Source organism: Lontra canadensis, unplaced genomic scaffold (assembly GCF_010015895.1).
Source record: "Lontra canadensis isolate GAN:19392208 unplaced genomic scaffold, GSC_riverotter_1.0 scaffold57, whole genome shotgun sequence".
NCBI lineage: Eukaryota > Metazoa > Chordata > Mammalia > Carnivora > Mustelidae > Lontra > Lontra canadensis.
In genome coordinates, this window is record NW_022631051.1 from 73,007 (window position 1) to 91,835 (window position 18,829).

At 37.3% G+C, this 18,829-nt stretch overlaps 1 protein-coding gene across 4 annotated transcripts in view; it reads right to left on the reverse strand.

Moving 5' to 3' along the window:
* Positions 1 to 18,829, reverse strand: part of MYOM1 (myomesin 1) — a 145,802-nt gene that overhangs the window by 58,404 nt on the left and 68,569 nt on the right. For all 4 annotated transcript variants that reach the window (XM_032875672.1, XM_032875673.1, XM_032875671.1 and 1 more), the window contains exons 11-16: positions 17,165 to 17,306; positions 14,286 to 14,485; positions 12,535 to 12,591; positions 7,424 to 7,548; positions 2,975 to 3,158; positions 2,345 to 2,519 (exon numbers count right to left, since the gene is read on the reverse strand). In XM_032875672.1, the coding sequence (XP_032731563.1) occupies positions 2,345 to 2,519; positions 2,975 to 3,158; positions 7,424 to 7,548; positions 12,535 to 12,591; positions 14,286 to 14,485; positions 17,165 to 17,306 (883 nt within the window). The remainder of the gene's footprint in view (positions 1 to 2,344; positions 2,520 to 2,974; positions 3,159 to 7,423; positions 7,549 to 12,534; positions 12,592 to 14,285; positions 14,486 to 17,164; positions 17,307 to 18,829) is intronic.

The following is an 18,829-nucleotide window of genomic DNA, read 5'->3' on the forward strand; positions in this document are numbered from 1 at the left end:
GCCTGGCATATAAGAGGCATTTAGTAAATAATAGGTGGTATTAATATTATTTTTTTAGGAGCTTATATCCTTTATTTTATTTTATTTTTTATTTTTATTTTTTTATAAACATATATTTTTATCCCCAGGGGTACAGGTCTGTGAATCGCCAGGTTTACACACTTCACAGTGCTCACCCCATCACATACCCTCCCCAATGTCCATAACCCCACCCCTGTCTCCTAACCCTCCTCCCCCCAGCAACCCTCAGTTTGTTTTGTGAGACTACGAGTCACTTATGATTTGTCTCCCTCCCAATCCCATCTTGTTTCATTTATTCTTCTCCTACCCCCTATACCCTCCATGTTGCATCTCCACTTCCTCATATCAGGGAGATGGTATTAATATTATTAATGGCTATTTCAGGTATATACTTGAGACTGTAAGGCATTGGCTGCTCCTTGTTATAGAGGCCTAGTAGTCCCTGCTTCCCTGTATGCCAGGGAAGTATAATTACTTGAGAAATTACACTAGAATCTGAAAATAAGATGAAATATAGATTACCATTTAGATACAAGGATCCTATAATGAGGTGTGAATTCATGGGCAGTTTTACACATAAAACAACCTTACTCCTTAATAGCTATTATGGCTATAAGTAGCTATTTCATGAATCACTCTAACATTTTAATCCATCCTGAAGACTATAACCAGAGGAAATAACAGGTCTGCTAATGACTCTATCACCATTAGTAATGTTGGACTATTTGATGAAGGTAGTCATAAATTAGGCCAATCCTTCAGGTTAGCTCAGTTCAGCAAATATTTATTGAGCACTTCAGTGTTCCAGACACTAAGCTAGGTATTGTGGACACAGAGATGAATAAAAAATGGTGTCTGTCCTTGAGAAGTTCTTATCTGTTTGTGGAAAGGCAGACCCTGCCTAACCCTCTATAAATATTTCTATATGGTCCCAGGAAAAGGCTGGGAATGCACAGTAAAAGTGAAATGAACAAATGGGCTAAATGAATCTCTTGCTTTCTCCCATTCATTGATTTGCCTCTATTCTCCTGTTCTACAAAAGAAACAACTCATCCTATGGGGGTCCTTAGAGTTTGACGTGGTCATGCCAGAAAATAACAAGCTGTTTGGCAATTTTGGGGGTGGAATTTTCCTCTCAGATTAGTTGTAAATCAAAGGAATCTCAGAGTTTGGTTGCAGGTCAGAATTCATCATCAACCTGCAAAGCTGGTTGATAAAATATTTGAAAGCAAGAAAAAAATCTCTCTTCAGATTAGAAACAGATATAAAGAAGCTGCAAAGTATTCTGAATGCCCCTCTGTTGGTGTTACTGTGTCCTTAGCACTGAGTTTAACCATGTTCAGAATTTGTAAAATGCTGATAGTTCTTTCCTGTTCACTTAAAATGCTTAGGGGAAGGGAGCCTAGGTGGCTCAATCGGTTGAGCATCCAACTCCTAATTCCAGCTCAGGTCATGATCTCAGGGTTTTTGAGACTGAACCCTGCTTACGATTCTCTGTCTCCCTCTCCCCCTGCCCCTCTACCACACCCTTCTCTTAAAAAATTAATTAAATAAATAAAATGCCTGGGTACTTTATGTCAGCTAGAGTCTACTAGATCCTTGAAATTTAGTATCATACCAAATATTAAAGACCAGAACAGAGGGGTAAAAGGACAAATGGTATGAAGGAAAAGAATCAGAAAAATACCATAAAATGAATTCATCATAGCTGGCATTAATGCATTTCTAAGTGTTTAAGATCATACGTAGGCCTTTTTTTCCCAAATATATGGCAGTAGATTATGTTCAATTTTAAATTCATTTGGGTATTTAAAGTATAACGTTTTATTTTTTTATAACTTTCTTTTAAGATTATATTTATTTATTTGACAGAGAGACAGACAGTGAGAGAGGGAAGGAACACAAGCCACTGGAGAGGGAGAGGGAGAGGGAGAAGCAGGCCTCCCGCAGATCCCAGGATGCTGGGATCATGACCTGAGCTGAAGGCAAATGCTTAATGACTGAGCCACCCAGGTGCCCCAAAAGTATAATGTTTAAAAAAAAAAAAAAACTCCCTCCATTGGATGTTTGTGCTGCTCTATGGGTCCATGGCTGCATTTTTTCTCTTTTTTTTGGGGGGGGGGACCATAATTTTATTTTAAATTAAAAATTAATTTCTTATTTTTAATTTTTTATTATGTTCAGTTAACCAATGTATAGTACATCATTAGTTTTAGATGTAGTGTTCAATGATTCGTTTGCTGTGCATTTCCTCTTCATAGTCTCCCTGCTCTAGAGTCAGAAGGCTCCCCACAGCACCCCTCTACCCCAACATTGTGGTTACCGTGGGCCCTTCACAGGGTTGTTGTTGCAAGGCTCCCACTTGCCAGAGCCAACAATGCTTGACTCTATGTAGTAGCCGACCAGCTCTTTAGCATCTTTGGATTCCTCCCATGAAACTACCACTGATGTGTCTGTATTTCTGCTTGGGATGATTTTGCCTGGGGGCTTGGGGATATCTGACAAAGGAGGAAAATAATGATCAAACTCAGGGTGGTTTCAAAAAATTTGGTCTTATCACATGAACACACACACGTACATATATAAATTTTATATAAGTAATCATATCAAACATACAGTTGTTTTATTTTATATTTGTTAAAGTAGAAAATTTAAAAAAATCAATATGTTATTTTGGGGGCATAATGAAAATACTCCAGAAAAAAAATACATTAGCAATATTGTTGAAACTCCTGGAGAAGTTTACTTTTCATAATTTCATAGCTCATAATAATAATTTTTTAAATGTATCAGTCAGGTATAGTCATCAATTAAATTTATAATGTGAAAGAAGGATGCTACCACTTTTATTTCTGGATGGGTACATTCTAATGAGATTCTTGCTTTTGGGATTTTTTTTTTTTTTCTTGAATTGAATTCCAATCAGTTTTGTTCAACCAAACTCTCTACTCACCAAGTTTGTCCCCTACCACTGTCACTTCCGTTGCCTCTGAGGGCTCACCAACTCCTGCTGAGTTAGAACAGCGGACACGGAAACGGTAGGATTTCCCTTCAGCCAGGTCGAACAGAGCAAAGCGAGGTGACTTCACAGGGAGCTCTGTGTTCACCCGCTGCCAGTTTTCTGTTCCTGCTTCACACTGCAGACCCAACAGAGAGACCCATTCACAGCACAGCAAGAATAGATGGGAACTTTGAGCCAGGCATCTGGCAGTCTTATTTATCAGTCAACAAACTACTTACCTGTTATGAGTGGAACTGGAGAAGAGATATGGAGGAAATTAGGAATGAAGCATTGTAGTCCAGAGGATTCTCTAAATCAAATATGGCTTTGGATTATTTGATAAATATGCTACTTTAATACTTCACTGACTTGTTAACTAAGATCATCGATCTACTTATAAAAGACTTTATTTTGAAGACTTGGGATCAGATACTTTTCTAATTCTTCGTGAGGTAAATAGATTTATTATGCTATACAAAATCCTTAAATCTTCATTGTTATAAACTGTTTCATTTTAATTGAGTGTTATTTGATGACTCATAATCTCATTCTGGTCTGTACTCAAATACCACTTCCTCAAAAAGGCCTTCTTGATCACTCCCTGCCTAGTCTATCAAAGAATGTAAAAGAGTTCTTTGTTCCTTTCTCATCATTCTCTATCCCTTACCCTGCTTTATTTTTTCAAAATCAGTTATCTATATTTGAAATTAAGTTATTTATTTGTCATCTCCTCAATGAAATGAGTTCAGGGAATTGTCTTGTTCCCTGTTATACCCCAGAGCCTAGAATTGTATCTGGCACATAGCAGATAATCAACAATTTTTTTTTCCCCTGAATGAATGAATGAATTGTTTTGAATTAGAGTTTCTTTTTTCCTTCCCTATATTTTAGAATAAATAATGGGGAAAACTAAATTTAAAGCAATTCTTTTCTCGGAACTAAAATGATCTGGGGTGACTCTGAAATCCTTGAAAGGATGTGGTATCGATTTGCTCTTTGGTAGAGAATATAGTGAGAAAACTACCACTAGTCTTCAGTAATCCTTTATCCTGCCTATTTGAACCCTCAATTTTGCCCCAAGGTCAGCAGAAGTGTTTTTGCTTCAGAACTTTTAAACATTTTCAAGAGACTTTTCTAGAAATCCAACCCTCATGATACAGTGACCAGCTGAAAAGATGATACAATGTTGGGACTATAAGAATACTGATATATCACTTGGCATAACCTTCATTGACTTGAAATGGAGGCAATGTGGTATGGTGCAAAGGACCCGGAGGCATTCATTGCAGTCTTAGCTTTGTTAATAACAAGATATGTGACCTTGGAAAAGTCACGTGAGTATTCTTTGGTCTCAATTTCATCATTCATAAAATAAGAAAATGTGACAAGGTAACCTCTAAAGTCCTTTGTAGAATCTCCCATGATTATGTCATTATGGGTAGGAGGGTAGAAAGGATAAATTCCCCCTAAACAGTCAATCTGCTGCTAACTGAGGGATGAAATTCTCCCAGACCTTTAATCCTTTAGTTTAGGGCCTTGACTCATTTTGACACATTCTCCCCTGGGGAACATATAACAATTATCAGTCATTTACTTTCATAATAAAAATAATAGCTGCCTTTTCACTATGCTAAGAGCTTTATTGCATTGTAACTTTTTAATCCTCTCAACTATGCTCCGAATTTGTGGGGGTAGCACTGTGTAAGTATCCCAGTTTTCCAGAGAAGGCAGGCTTGGGAAGGTTGAAAGGCAACAATGTGTACTAGTTGGATACAGTATATGAAAACTGAGCCAGACTGCCCAGGTTCAAATCCTAGCTATGTCTCTAACTGTGTGACCCTGAGCAAACTGTATGCCCCATCAATGCCGTCTATTAAATGTCAACCATTCCAGGGCTCACAAACATGGTAGAACTGGGCATAAGCTGCAGCCATACCAGCAAGTTTGTGCTATATGTGCATGCAATTTCTGGAAACAAGTTCTATAAAGAGGTGCAAGCTTGGGGGTTACTGAAGAAGCAGCATTCCCATGGGCATCAACATTCTGGGGAGGAAAACGAGCTGCAGGACAAGAGCATGTGAAATGTTGCGCTTTAGAAAGGTCAACATGTTAGAAGCGGCTTTTAATCAGAAATAACCTGAGACTCAGCTGAGTAGGATGGTTTGACGTTTGGATAATTCTTCTGTAAATGTGCCCTAGTCTCTGGGCATATTCTGCTTCCCCAATATGTCAACATCCTGGGCCTTTCGTGTGTGTCAGCAGTGCCTAGAGAGACCTGTCTACTCACACTGTACTCATAAGTGTTCCCTCCGTTCCAGACTAATAGGTTCACTGGTGGAAGAACACTTTTAACACTTTTTAATCACAGTCTCACATACATTTAGGTCTAGGGAAGTTATAGATTTTCCTGGAGAAATTAGAGTTTATATGACCAGAGGAAATGTTCAACAGCAGCCAAAGTTGACTCATCTAAGGAAAATGCCTCAGTGGTAGGTTGTTACTATGTCATTACTGCAGGAAGGATGGTAATTATTGTCACAGAGCTTATTCAGAACTCTTTTCCTGTGGAGCATTTCAAAAAGATTCAGTATGCCCATTCACAGCACATAGTAGATTTGAGGAAACAAACATTTTCCATTCTAGTCTTGTCCTCTATTAAAAAAAATATAGGAAAAAAATTTAAATCAGGAATGCTACTCAAGTTATATTTAATTTGAGGCTAACATCTAGAAAATATACAAATTAATACTAATAAGACTTTAAATATTATTTTGGTAAAATCAGACTCTTTTGAAAGATGCCCATATTGCATGTTATAGAGATACTCCATTTATTGTTACCAATTTGCTAGGGATCAGGAGAAGTGAGGCGTGCTCCTCAAAGACATGAACTAAATGGCTTTATCAAGGAAATAAATTAATAAATTTATTAATTAAAATAGGAAAACCACGGACCCTAGCATTTTTAGTGCTAGTATAATTTTCTCTGATGATCTGAAATAACTAAAAGGCCATAAGATAGTTATCTTTGCTTTTATGTTGTTACCTGATTTGCAGATGTTTGCATATTTGCACACACTTATGTATCTACAATATCTGTTCTCTTATAATAATTGCCAGGGAAGGTGACCTAGTTCTCTTATAATAATTGCCAGGGAAGGTGACCTAGTGACCTAGTAGGTGTTCTGAAATTGAATGATCAGAAAACCAGTAAGGATGAAAGAGAAAAGCTCTTAGGAAAACTAACCGAGCTACATGATATTTTGCCAAATAAAGACCTTTTCTACAATTTTGCTATGAAAGTAAAATGTCAAGTAAATGATAACTTATTGTTCTATCACAAAATTTTATAAAAACAAAGTACGCACAAAAAAGTACAGCCAATTGTTTCATTCATTGTTCTAAAAAAAAATGGTGTGTTAAAAATAAATAAATAAAATGGTACGTGGCTGTCATAAAAATGTAAACATTCTTACAGATAACATAAAATAAACTTACTTTTGTTTCATTTTTCAATTACATCTTAATCGATACTTTCTTAACAAATGGATTGGAATCTCCTTTTAAGCAAATTCTCTTTAAATGCCCTTTGCCTGGAGCAATGATGCCTCACCTAGCCATCATTCCTCCTGCATGTCTGCACTTGCAACTGGCCACTTCCCACAAATAACACCCTATCCAGGTCGTGGCTTCCCTCCATTTTCTGGGTAGAAATACTTACTACAGCTGCCCTCAAACACAGGTAAATGATGGATTCACATATAATTCTCATCATTCCACCCATTTTAGGCTTTCATTATATGCTGCCCTCTCTAACATAATTACAATAAAATTGTAAGATAGTTGAGGGAAAGCACTAGCCAGTGTCTCATGCTGTTTTGTAATTCCTGATCCCACACTACTATCTACACTGGAGTAGTACTAGCCAAGTGCATGGCAGCACATAAGGGCTTTCTCTAACTCTCCAGCTATTTGACGGTATTCTGAAAGTACTATAACTTTTATTCCTCTGGCTCATCTACCCTCATGAATGTTCATTTCTGACTGCAGAAGACAAGTTGTAGGGAAATGAAAAGCCATTACTAGAGGAAGGGAGACAAAGGGAGTGTCTAGAAAACAGTGCCATATGAACAAACTACAGTTTCAGGAACATTTCTCTGCTTAGAAGGGTCATAATTTGGGGCCTGTGGACCTCTTAAAAGTCTATGGGTGAGCTCCACGGATCCAGAAGCCCCCTGAACTTTCAGGCAAAGTTCCATGTGATAAACATTTTTTGGTGAAGACTGTTTATAGTTTATAAGGGTTTAAAGAGATCGGGACACAATGGAAATTTAATCTCTATTTCTTTAAAGAAATCTTTAAGAAGAGGCCTGAGGTAATAATGTTGATCCCAGGGTCTTACCTTTTCCACAAAGTACAGAATGCCCTCATGGCCACGCTGGCCAGGGGGCTTCCAACTTAGCACCACATAGCTCCGGGTAGCCTCTGTGACAGAGAGCTCTGTTGGGGGGCCGGGAACAATACCCTCTGAAAAACAACAAGGAAAAGTAAAAAGCACGCACCCTGGGAAGCCCAGCATATGCAGAGAGTCATAGATGTTCCTCTCCCACTGGAGAAAGAGTTCATTACTGCTCCACACTATAAAGAACTACCTCATCTCTGAAATTCTTCCTAAAACATTCATTTATTCATTCAAAGCCACAATTTTACTTTCATTGCTTGGCAATTTTGATTTTCTTACTGATCCTAAAAAAACAGTAATGACATAAGTTATACTTTCTGTACATCCTATATCAGCTTTTTATAGAATATCTTTTCAAGAATGTTTAGATAGCAAACAAACTTGGAATATAAAGATAGTATATTCTCTAGGGCAGAAAGTTAACTTGTTTTCTCATCAGGAGAGTAAAGATAATGCCCTTCTCCAGAGAAAGCTTAGGCACAGGGTTTGTCAGATGTAACATATATCTACTGTGTGTACAGCATCCATCTGTGCTGCTCCCCACCACCCTGTGGAACTTGGCAGAGGGACAACGCAAAGGAAAGTAATGAGAACAGGAAAGTAATGAGAACAGGAAGCTCGTGCTGTCTAACTGTGCTGTGACTAAAGAATCCTTTGTCTCTGACCTAGGAATCTCTTATCTTTTGCCAACATCAATGAAACTGGGGTATGAAATGTATTAGTTTGTAAGTAGGGCAAAACTTTAGACCCTCCACATCCAATAACTAAAATACCAAGCAAAATACATGAAACAACTATTTATAGACATTGGATATTAGCTGGCTTAGGACAATGATTCCTGATAGAAGAGTAACAGATTAGGTGAGCTCTACCATTGTCCTAGCTTATTGTCTGGAGAGAATCTCAAGACAGCAGCTCAGGAAGAGGAACCCAGGTAGAACCTGGGAGTCTCCCCAAGTGGAGGAGAAGAAGCTGGAATTCCAGGAAGGGAAGGTACCTACAGAGAGAGTCACAAGGATGAATACTGGAGGAAAGGGCTGCACAGAGAAGGAGGCTTCAGAGATGTTCAGAGGGTCCCTCCGGAGTGCTCACCTGAATACTAACCAGCACATCAATGTGAGGAAACCACCTGAGGTGGGGGAAAACCCACACAACAGAATTGAAGAGAATAAACCTCAAAGCTCTCATAGGGCCTGGAAGAGTCCATATTCCAACCATTTAGAGTGGAAATCTCCTAATTCACAGGCATCTGGTAGATTACTACTCAGAAGCCTATTTCCTCTGTAGTATGGCCAAATTATGCCTCAGCTAAAGTCTGTTGTGATTTCACTTAACAAAAGCAAGCCTTGAAAGATCAAATCATTTCCCCAGAACAAAGCTCAAGAGCATTTATAAAAACATAAAAATCATAAAAATATCCAGCACCAAGCAATGTAAATTCAAAAGGTCTGGCATCTCATGAAATGTTATTAAGTATGCAAAGGAGCAAGAAAATACAGCCCTTTCTGGGGAGAAAAATCAATCAATGAAAACAAAACCAAAAATGTCACAAATTATAGAATTAGTCAACAAGGATATAAAAACAGTTATTGTAAAAACAGTCCATATGTCCAAGAGGGCAAAGATGAAACATGTTAAATAAAGACATGGAAAATATAATGACACAGTAGCAGAAAGTGTCTGAAATGAAACACAGAAAACAAATACACTGAAAGGGAAAATGAACACAGCATCAGTGACCCCTGGTTTCAAGTAGCATGTAACTGGAGTTCCTGAGGTAGAAAAGAAAGAAGGAAAAAAAACAGTGTTTAAAGAAATAATGCTGAAGAATTTTCCAAAGCTGATGAAAATTGTAAACTCACAGATCCAAGGAATTTGTACACCCCAAGCACAAGACACATGAAGGAAACAACACTAATGCATATCACAAACAAATTTCTCAATCCAGTGACAAAAAGAATCTGTTAAAAGCAGGTAGAGATAAAAAGATACATACTGAGGGACAAAAATAACAATAACAATAGTCATTCTTTTTTTTTTTTTTTAAGATTTTATTTATTTATTTGAGAGCGAGCACAAACAGCAAGGGATAAGGAGAAGCAGCAAGGGATAAGGAGAAGCAAGGGATAAGGAGAAGCAGACTCCTCATTGAGCCTGGAGCCCAATGCGGTTCTGGAGTGCAATGCCTGGAGCCCAATGCGGGTCTCAATCCCAGGACCCTAAAATCATGAACTGAGCCAAAGACAGGTGCTTAACTGAGCCACCCAAGTGCCCCAACAATAGTTATTCTTATAGGGCAGATTTGCACTATAGTGGACCATCATTTCTAAAGTACTGAAAGAAAAACTGTCGATCTAGAATTGTACAACCAGTAAACATCTATTTCAAAAAGAAGGATGAAATAGAGACTGTTTTAGACATACAAAAATAAAATAATTCATAATCAGCAGGACTGCACTACAAGCAATATTAAAGGAAATGCTTCATGTACAAAGAAAGTGGTATCAGATGGAAATCCAGATCTACACAAAGAAATGAAGAACAGAAATGATAAAAATATGAGTGAATACTGAAAAGTTTTTTCTTACTTTTAAATTTCTTTGAAAGATAAGTGACTATTTGAACCAAAATAATAGCATTGTATTGTGCAATTTGTAATATATACACAAATAAAATCCATGCAATAATAGCACCAAGGCTTGAAAGGGGAAATGGGATAACGCTGTTTTAAGTTCTTACAACTAACTATACATGTAGTAGTATAATCTTACTTGAAGGAGGTTGTGATAAGACATAAATTAAAATTCTAAACTACTATAATACAAAACAAAGAATTATAGTTAATAAGATACCATGGCTAAAATGGAATAATAAAAAAGTACTCAATCTAAAAGAAAGTAGAAAAAAAGGAGAAAGGAAACAAATGGATTGATAGAAAACAAATAGCAAGATGGTAGATTTAAATCCAACCGTATCAATAATCACACAAAATGTAATTGTTCAAACATTCCAATAAGAAGGCAAAGATTACCCAACTGGATAAAAAATCAAGACCCAACTACATGCTTCCTACAAGAAATACAATTTAAATATAAAGACACACATAGGTCAAAAGTAAAAGGATGGAAAGCATATGCCATGCTAACACTAATTAAAAAAAAAAAAACCCTTGAATGATTATATTAGTATCAAAATAGATTTCTAAGTAAAAAACATTACCATGGATAAAGAGTGTCACTTTATAATAACAAAGTAGTCGATTCATAAGAAGATATGACAATCAAAATGTTTATGCATGAATAACAAAGCCTCAAACCGTATGAAGCAAAACCTGGTAGAACTGCAAGAAGAAAAAAATAAATCTATCTTCCGGTCAGAGATTTCACCAATACTCTATTAACTGATAGAACAAGAAGATCGGATATAAAACACTCAGTTGAAATCCCAGTAGGTTTTTTATAGAAAGTAATTTTCAAATTTATGTGGAAATGCAAAGGCAGCATAGCCAAAACAACTTTGGGGGGGAAAAATAGAGGAGTAAATATTACCTAATTTCAAAACTACAAAGCTTTTAAAAATTTTATTTATTTATTTATTTTTTTTTATTTATTTAAAACTAGGAAACTTAAAAACAACAACAACAACAACAACAACCTAAAGCCACAGTAGTCAAGATAGTGTGGTTGGTGTAGAGAAAATAAAATTGACCAACAGAGATTTCAGAAATAGATTAAAAAAAAAAAATGCAACCAATTGATTTTGGCAATAGTGCCAAGGCAATTCAATGGGAAAGAATAATCTTTTGAACTGATTGCTGAAATCACTGGATAGCCATATGCAAAATATCATGATAATAATAACTTAAGACCCTTACTTTGCATAATATAGAAAAAATTAATTTGAAATGGAACATAGATTGAAATCTAAGAGCTAATGCTATAACATTTCTAGAATAAACAGGAAAACTATCTAAGTAAACTTGATTTAGCAAAGATTCAAATATGATGCAAAAATGGCAATATACACATAAAAAGATTTCCAACGGTATTAGGGAAATGCAAATTAAAACCACTATGCACCCACTATGAAACATTATTACTGGTGATAATGTGGAACAAATGGAATTCATATACTGCTGATTGGAATGTAAAATGGTACAAACATCTTGGAAACAGTTGGCAGTTAAAAATTAAACATATACCAAAAAAAAAAATTAAACATACAACTACCATATGACCTATCTGTCCAACTCCTACATATTTATCCAAGAGAAATGAAAAGCGTAAGTCCATACAAACACTTAATAAGGATGTTCATAGAAGCTTTTGACAGTAAATGGATAAAAACAAGCTTGAACTGATACATGCATCAACATGAGTAAATCTCAAAATAATTATGCTGAGTGAAGAAAACCAGAGAAAAACGAGTAAGATTCCATTTATCTAAGAGTGTGGAAAACGCAAACTAGAGCGACAGAAAGCAGATCAGTGATGGCCTGGTGATGGGCAGAGGCAGGAAAAAGGAATTACAGAGGGACATGAGGAAATTTTAGGGATGATGGGTATGTTCATTATTTTGATCATGGTGACAGCTTCACAGTTGTATACACATGGAGAATTTGCCAAATCGTACGTTTTACAGAAATCAGTTTACTCTATGTCAATCGTACTTCAACAAACCTTTTTTTAAAAGATTTTACTTATTTATTTGACAGACAGAGATCACAAGTAGGCAGCGAGGCAGGCAGAGAGGAGGAAGCAGGCTCCCCACAGAGCAGAGAGCCCATGTGGGGCTCGATCCCAAGAACCTGGGATCATGACCTGAGCAGAAGGCAGAGGCTTTAACCCATTGAGCCACCAAGGCGCCCCCTTCAATAAACCTTTTTGAGAAACAGTGATTCTCTGAAAATATACGTTACTTTATGATCTCTACATATTTCAGGATATTCTTCCCAAAATATCTTAAATAATATACACTATAACCTCCATAGTAAAAGCTAAACCACATGGCAAAAAACTGGCAACAGTATCTGGGGAAAACTGAGCTTTTACCTGAAGGTTCCTCTTCAGTGACAATGATCTGTCCAGTCCAGGGTGCTGAAGGGCGACCTGAACAGAGATAAATGTAAAAATCACAAAGTTCATAAATGCAGTTTCAACTGCACTCATAAACTGGCCATAGTAGCCACAAATTGGCTTGATTAACTAGTTTACTTATATATTTTCCTAATGAATCTTACAGAGCATATATGGTGTTGTGTCTTCAAGGAACCCACAATCTGATAGAGCACAGAGCCCACCTCAACATGTCTGGAACTGTACTTTTACAAGCAAGGTAAATAACCTATGTTCATTTACTGTTCAGTATAGATCTCTGGAAACATGTAAGTTCTCTCATCTCTCCTTAAGAGATAGCATGTATTTGGGAGAAATGTTTCTGGAACAACTGCAAGCCCAGTAGTTATTTATCTGCAATAATGAAGCCAAAAAAAGGAGAGGGGAGCTAATCCTACAGTACAATTCAATGAAAGCAATTTCTTTCCATTATATTTTGAAAAGTATTATCTACGAAAGAAACCAGTTTAGATCTGGAGGAAGGAAAATGGGTAAATGGGCAGGAAAAGAAGAAAATCCATTTAAATTCATTTCATTCATTCATTCATTGAAGACGAAATTCATTGCTGTGTTCCCACAAGTAAGAGATAGAGAGAATGGTTTAACTCCTGCTTTATCAACAGATTTTCACCAGAGCTAATACAAAACAGAAAGGTGATTTGCAAGATAACCTATTTTCAACTTAAACAAACTCAACCTTATTTTTATTGGAATTTATAAAAAAGGAGTAAATGAAGTATGAGCTGGAATTAGGATAGAGGGAGGGAAGTCAGACAGCAGGCAAAAAACAATCAGAGGGCAATCAAGGAGTTTGATTAGAAAAAGTCCCCAGAGAAAGGCTTTTTACTTAGCTTTTTACAATGCCACACATGTACCTAAGGTAAGAATAATGCTGCAAATATGACATAGACCAGTAGTCCTCAACCAGGATGATTTTGCCCCTTGGGGATAGGACAGCATCCCCCTCCCATGACAAATAATTATCTAGCTTAAATGTCTATAGGGTCAAGTTTGAAATATCCAGTATGGTCTGAAGTGTTAATTTCCAACAATCTTTTAATGTCATTTTATGGTCTCTATTAGTGAGGATGTATATGGGTTCCCATGAAACAAATGTAGAGCATAAATCATGTACCATGGTTTTGACATTTAGATGTGGAATTTAAATATATGAAAATATTATTTTTGATTGTCTAATACGGTAACTCAAGTATAGAGATATAATGTTGTAAAAATGTGTTTTTCCTTTGATATAAAGATGCTCACTGTGTTGAGTATTAATGTGCTAAAGGGCAAATTCTAGGTTAAGAAACTTACCTTATAATATTAAGAATTAAAAGAAAAGTATATTTGGAGTGTGCTAACAAAAAATAAAAATGCTTCCCAGGATTTTATCATATTTCATTTCAAACAGAATGCCCAGAACTCAGTTTAACAAGGAAAAGTTTTCTGAATCAAATAAAAATAAGACAAAAAAATAAAGCCCTTAGTGAAGAGACAAGTCTAAAAACAAATTGGTTTTTGTTTCATTTTTCCCCCCCTAGGATAGTCTGATAGATAAAGGATTTCCTAGTCTCCTCTCCCTCTAGTGGAAGGGGGGAGGAATACCTTGCAAAGAGAACTATTGTAGTTACTTAAAACAATGACAAAAAGGTTCAAGAAGATCCTGAACATTGAAAAATACTTACTTTTAAGTCTAGCTTTCTCAGCTGGATCCAGAGCAGCCACAGGCTCAGAAACTCTAGATGGTAGACCTATTCCATTCTTATTCACAGCTCGAACTCGGAATATGTAAGAACGACCTTCTATCAATCCAGTGACTGGAAAACGAGCAAACTTCACAGGTGTATCATTGCATTGAGACCAACTATCTGTGCCCACCTCACACCTAAGGGAAAGAGAACGGTCAGCAAGAATATTAAAAGAAGTGTGACTAAATTAATAGCTCCAAATCTGCAAATCCCTCCCCCACCAATTGCTTCAGACCTCCTATAACATACCCAGATCAAGTGTGGTTCAATAGTTACTTAACTGCATCCACTCAGTTCTATTCAATTGCAATGTGTCTTCTTTAAAAATAAAAATACCTCAGATCCTTCCTAAACATGCATACTTCCTTTAAACTCCCTAAAAGCAAGCAGCTGAGGGGCCTTGTGTGCTAAGCCAAAGAACTTTTGGGGGGAAAAACAGAAGCAACAGGTAGGTATATACAATCTTTACAATGGAGAGACTGAACAGAAAGATCCCCCAAACATCTTCCTGGCTGATGTCTTCAATTCCACCATTGGTGACTTCTTTGTCTTCTTTATGCATTTTCTTTTAAAAATAAAACTACTGTTTGAAATAGTTAACACCTTAAATATACCTATTTATATTGTAGTATACAGTAAAAAGCATGCTTTTTTTTTTTTCTTAAGTAATCTCAACACCCAGTGTGGGCCTCAAACTCACAACCCTGAGATCAAGATCTGTATGCTCTACAGACTGAGCTAGCCAGTCACCCCTGGAAAGAGCCCACTTGATGATCATTACATGCTGTGTGGGTAGAAGGGGGAGGAGAGTATTGTAACATATTTGTTTCTTAACAGATGAGATTGGTGAGATGCAGGGAAACTCTCACACCTGGGAGGGAGAGATTACATGCTTTGGAACCTCTGATTTCTGGTGAGGTGCTTTTACAGTAGTCTGGGATGGACTGGTCACATCCTGGAGACAAAGATGGCAGCTCATATTATGTTAGTGGCCTGATGGGCAGGGGGTGAGGGGCTTGCAGCCTGTGATTAAATTATACAGCTTTAGGATTAAGTAACTCATCAGTTTTTATGAGCAAAGCACTGAAATTTAGTTTATGTCACTGCCCCAAGATGGCTCCATGTCTAACATGTCTAATTCCCAAATAATTCGCATGGGGGAGGGGTTCCAATGGCAGGGCAAAGGTGATCAGGGCAAGAGGTTTCTCTGCTTCCTCAGCCTCACCCTTCCATTCTTTGATATAGACAATAGACTTTTCCTCAACCTTATGTAAAGTGCTATGAACTATGGCTTCAATCCGTGCCCCCCACCAACCCTTAAATCTTGTCTTTATAGAAATTCTGGAGTTGCTAAGTGTAGGGTTTGGGAGGGAGCCTAGAGGCCTACGATGATTATTCAAGCTGCCCCTGTCTCCAGAGATTCCTCCTCTCTCCCGGTGCAGATGCTGTCATGGTGACCCAGTGATACTATAGTGTGCTTCCCAACCCTCATGTGGGCAGAAAGGGGGAACGCAGCTGCTCTGGAGATATCTACAGCATTTTGGAGCAGAAAGAAACACAAATACAGGCTGATATTTGAATTCTAGTTCTGCTACTTACTAGCTGTGGGACTTTAGGCAACTTACTGTTTTCTCACTAGCATGTGGCTTTGGGCCAGCAACTGTTTCCTACTCATGATAAGAGTAGCTACCTTTCAAATGGTGGTTATGGTTAATGGTTAATATATGTGATATATTTAGAACAGTGTCATGCACGTAAGTAATGCTTAATAAATATTAGCTGCAATATGGTTATTTTTTACTATGACAGAGCAAAATGGACTTCTGATTGTCCCTTGTCTTACACTGACTAAGCTTGCAAATCCCTCAGAAATCTGCCAAAGACAATAAAGCAGTCTCTAAGGATGTAAAAAAAATCTACCAAAAACTTCACAGGTCATCATTATTGAATGACAAAATAATGTGGAAGTATTTAGTATAGGGTTAAATAGTACAGGCTTTATTATAAAAATTTCTCTGGATGGTATTGAGCCCAATGGGCATATATTTACTTATTATTATAAATATTTGGTTTAATACACCTTGGTACAAACCTGCTGTATCACAGTGGCACAGATTATTTGTCCCTAGTGGTTTCTACAATTAGATTCTATTACTGAAATGGAAGAGAATTGGAGCAACTATTTGAATAGAAACTAAGTCAGATAATAATGTATTTAGGTTGATAATCTAAATTTGTTGTCTGTATTGTCCAAATTCACTGGATAATGAATGTGTAAGACCCAGTTACTATAAATATCAGAGGTTCTAAGTTTTGGAGAACATAAACAGAAAAAATTGTAGAAAGAACATAATTTAATACTATTGATATTTGTATTAGTATACTAATTGATTAGTATTAATACTATTGATATTTCTTTGTCTAACTTGAAACCACCCCCTATGAAATAAATAAGCTTTTGTTAATATTCCTAAAGTATTATTCTTTAAATTATTTAATATTTTTAAATTACTGACATACTAGGAATGTGGACATTAAATATATTGGACACAAGCTGTTTCCAAAGTGGCCTCTTATAAGGTCTACACATTCATAGCATTCTTGCCAAATAAGTGACTCATATTGGTAGTCAAATTCAAAAATTATCTTTGGAATTTAGGTCAATAGATAGTGTTGTGTGTGCAAGAGACAGAGAGAGAAAAAGAGAAAGAGGAAGAGATCAGAATATAAAATATTTCATGTAGAAATGGTGGAAGAAATCAAGCATGCATCTCTATGACTAAATCACTCAAACTGGAACTAGACTAAGTACTAACTTATCAATAAAATATCCCAGAATAGGACTCCCTCCATCCACAGCTGGCTGTTTCCAAGAGATAATGATATAATCTTTGTTGGCTTCCAAGCACACCACGTCCAAGGGAGAGGCTGGAGCTCCTTCGATCTCTGCATCAGCATCTGTGGAGATACAGAAGGATCCCTTTAAACCTCTCAGACAAGATCTATCACAGTCAAGCGATCCCGGGCTTAGTGCACACATTTCTTACCACACCCATAGTGGCTACATCTTTGGCCCAAGCAGAGCGAGTTCCGGTCTTAGAATTTGCTTACCAACATGACAATGTGTGCTTTTCATCATCAGTACAAAGAACATTATGTTAGAAAGGGCTTTAAAAAGGATCCATGACCTTTGCCTCGTGGCCTTCGCCTGCCCAAAATGTTTTAAAGGAAAATAAATATGGGACACCCGGGGGTCAGTCAGTTAAGCATCTGCCTGCAGCTCAGGTCATGATCCCAGGGTCCTGGGATTGAACCCTGCATCGAGCTCCTTGCTCAGTGGACAGCCTTCTTCTCCTCCTCCCTCTGCTGCTCCTCCTACTTGTGTTCTCCCTCTCTCTCTAATATAAATAAAATCTTTTTTAAAAATAAAAAATAAAGGAAAATAAATATGGAGATATAGGAACCACTAGCAGAAAAGTCTAAGGGAAGCTGAGCCAGAAAATCTGTTCTTAAGATATCTAGTATACAGCGTTACTCAGAAATACCAACCTCTCTGAAGGGGAATAAATAAAAACCACGAAGCTTCACCCTTCCCTCTGCTGGTCACTCCCATTTTGGGAGAGAAAGGAAAACATTCACATTAATCAAATGTTTGTTCCCAGACTGGAGACACTTGCAAAAGGAATTCTGATGCAATATCCACATCTGAGCTTAGTTTATCAGAGTTTAGTACAAGTTCAGGATAATACAAGAGAGGGCAGTGACTGTTTATGAAATGAGATCCTCTGACAGTGGTTTCCTCAGCAGTGTCTTCAGGCACAGCTAAATGAGTGAACCAGGGATGTTTTCCGGAGTAAGCGAAGGGGGATGAAAATAATCGGTCAATAGCCCTTTCAGTGAGAGGCAGGGTTCCTGGAGGTGGGGTTCACATTGCCAATTTCTCCTGACCTCTGGTCCCCTTCTTCATAACTGCAGTTGGCCAGAGAGGAGGCTGAGACGTGTTGGAGCCACTCATCTCAAGGAAAACACTTCTGTTGACTGTATAAACGCTTTTCTTTTATAATGAGCTATATACTTCTGTAACGCTTATGAATTACTAAGCCATTTGATAGTAAGGCAGAAATATTTGTGCACTTCTGAATTTGGGATAGGTTTGCACTGCCTGTGAAGAGCTCAAATCACTTTGGTTTTGAATAGTCTGTCTCTTGCCCCCATGAACCTGTAGGAAAGTGTTTTAGGCAACTTCTCTGGCATAAGTACCATATGAGAACATAACTAAATCATGGACCCTAAAAGCGAGCGTTTCGGTGGGGAGAAACTTCTTCCCTTCCAGGCTTTAAGAGCACTGGATTGGGGGTGGGGGTGGGGGAGAAACTACTGATGGTGAAGTTAGAGCGGAACTAGAAAGGGGTAGAGATGCTGAGGTTAATAGGCCTCAAGTGACAGAAGAAGGATGCTGGAAAGCCACTCAGTTAGGAGGA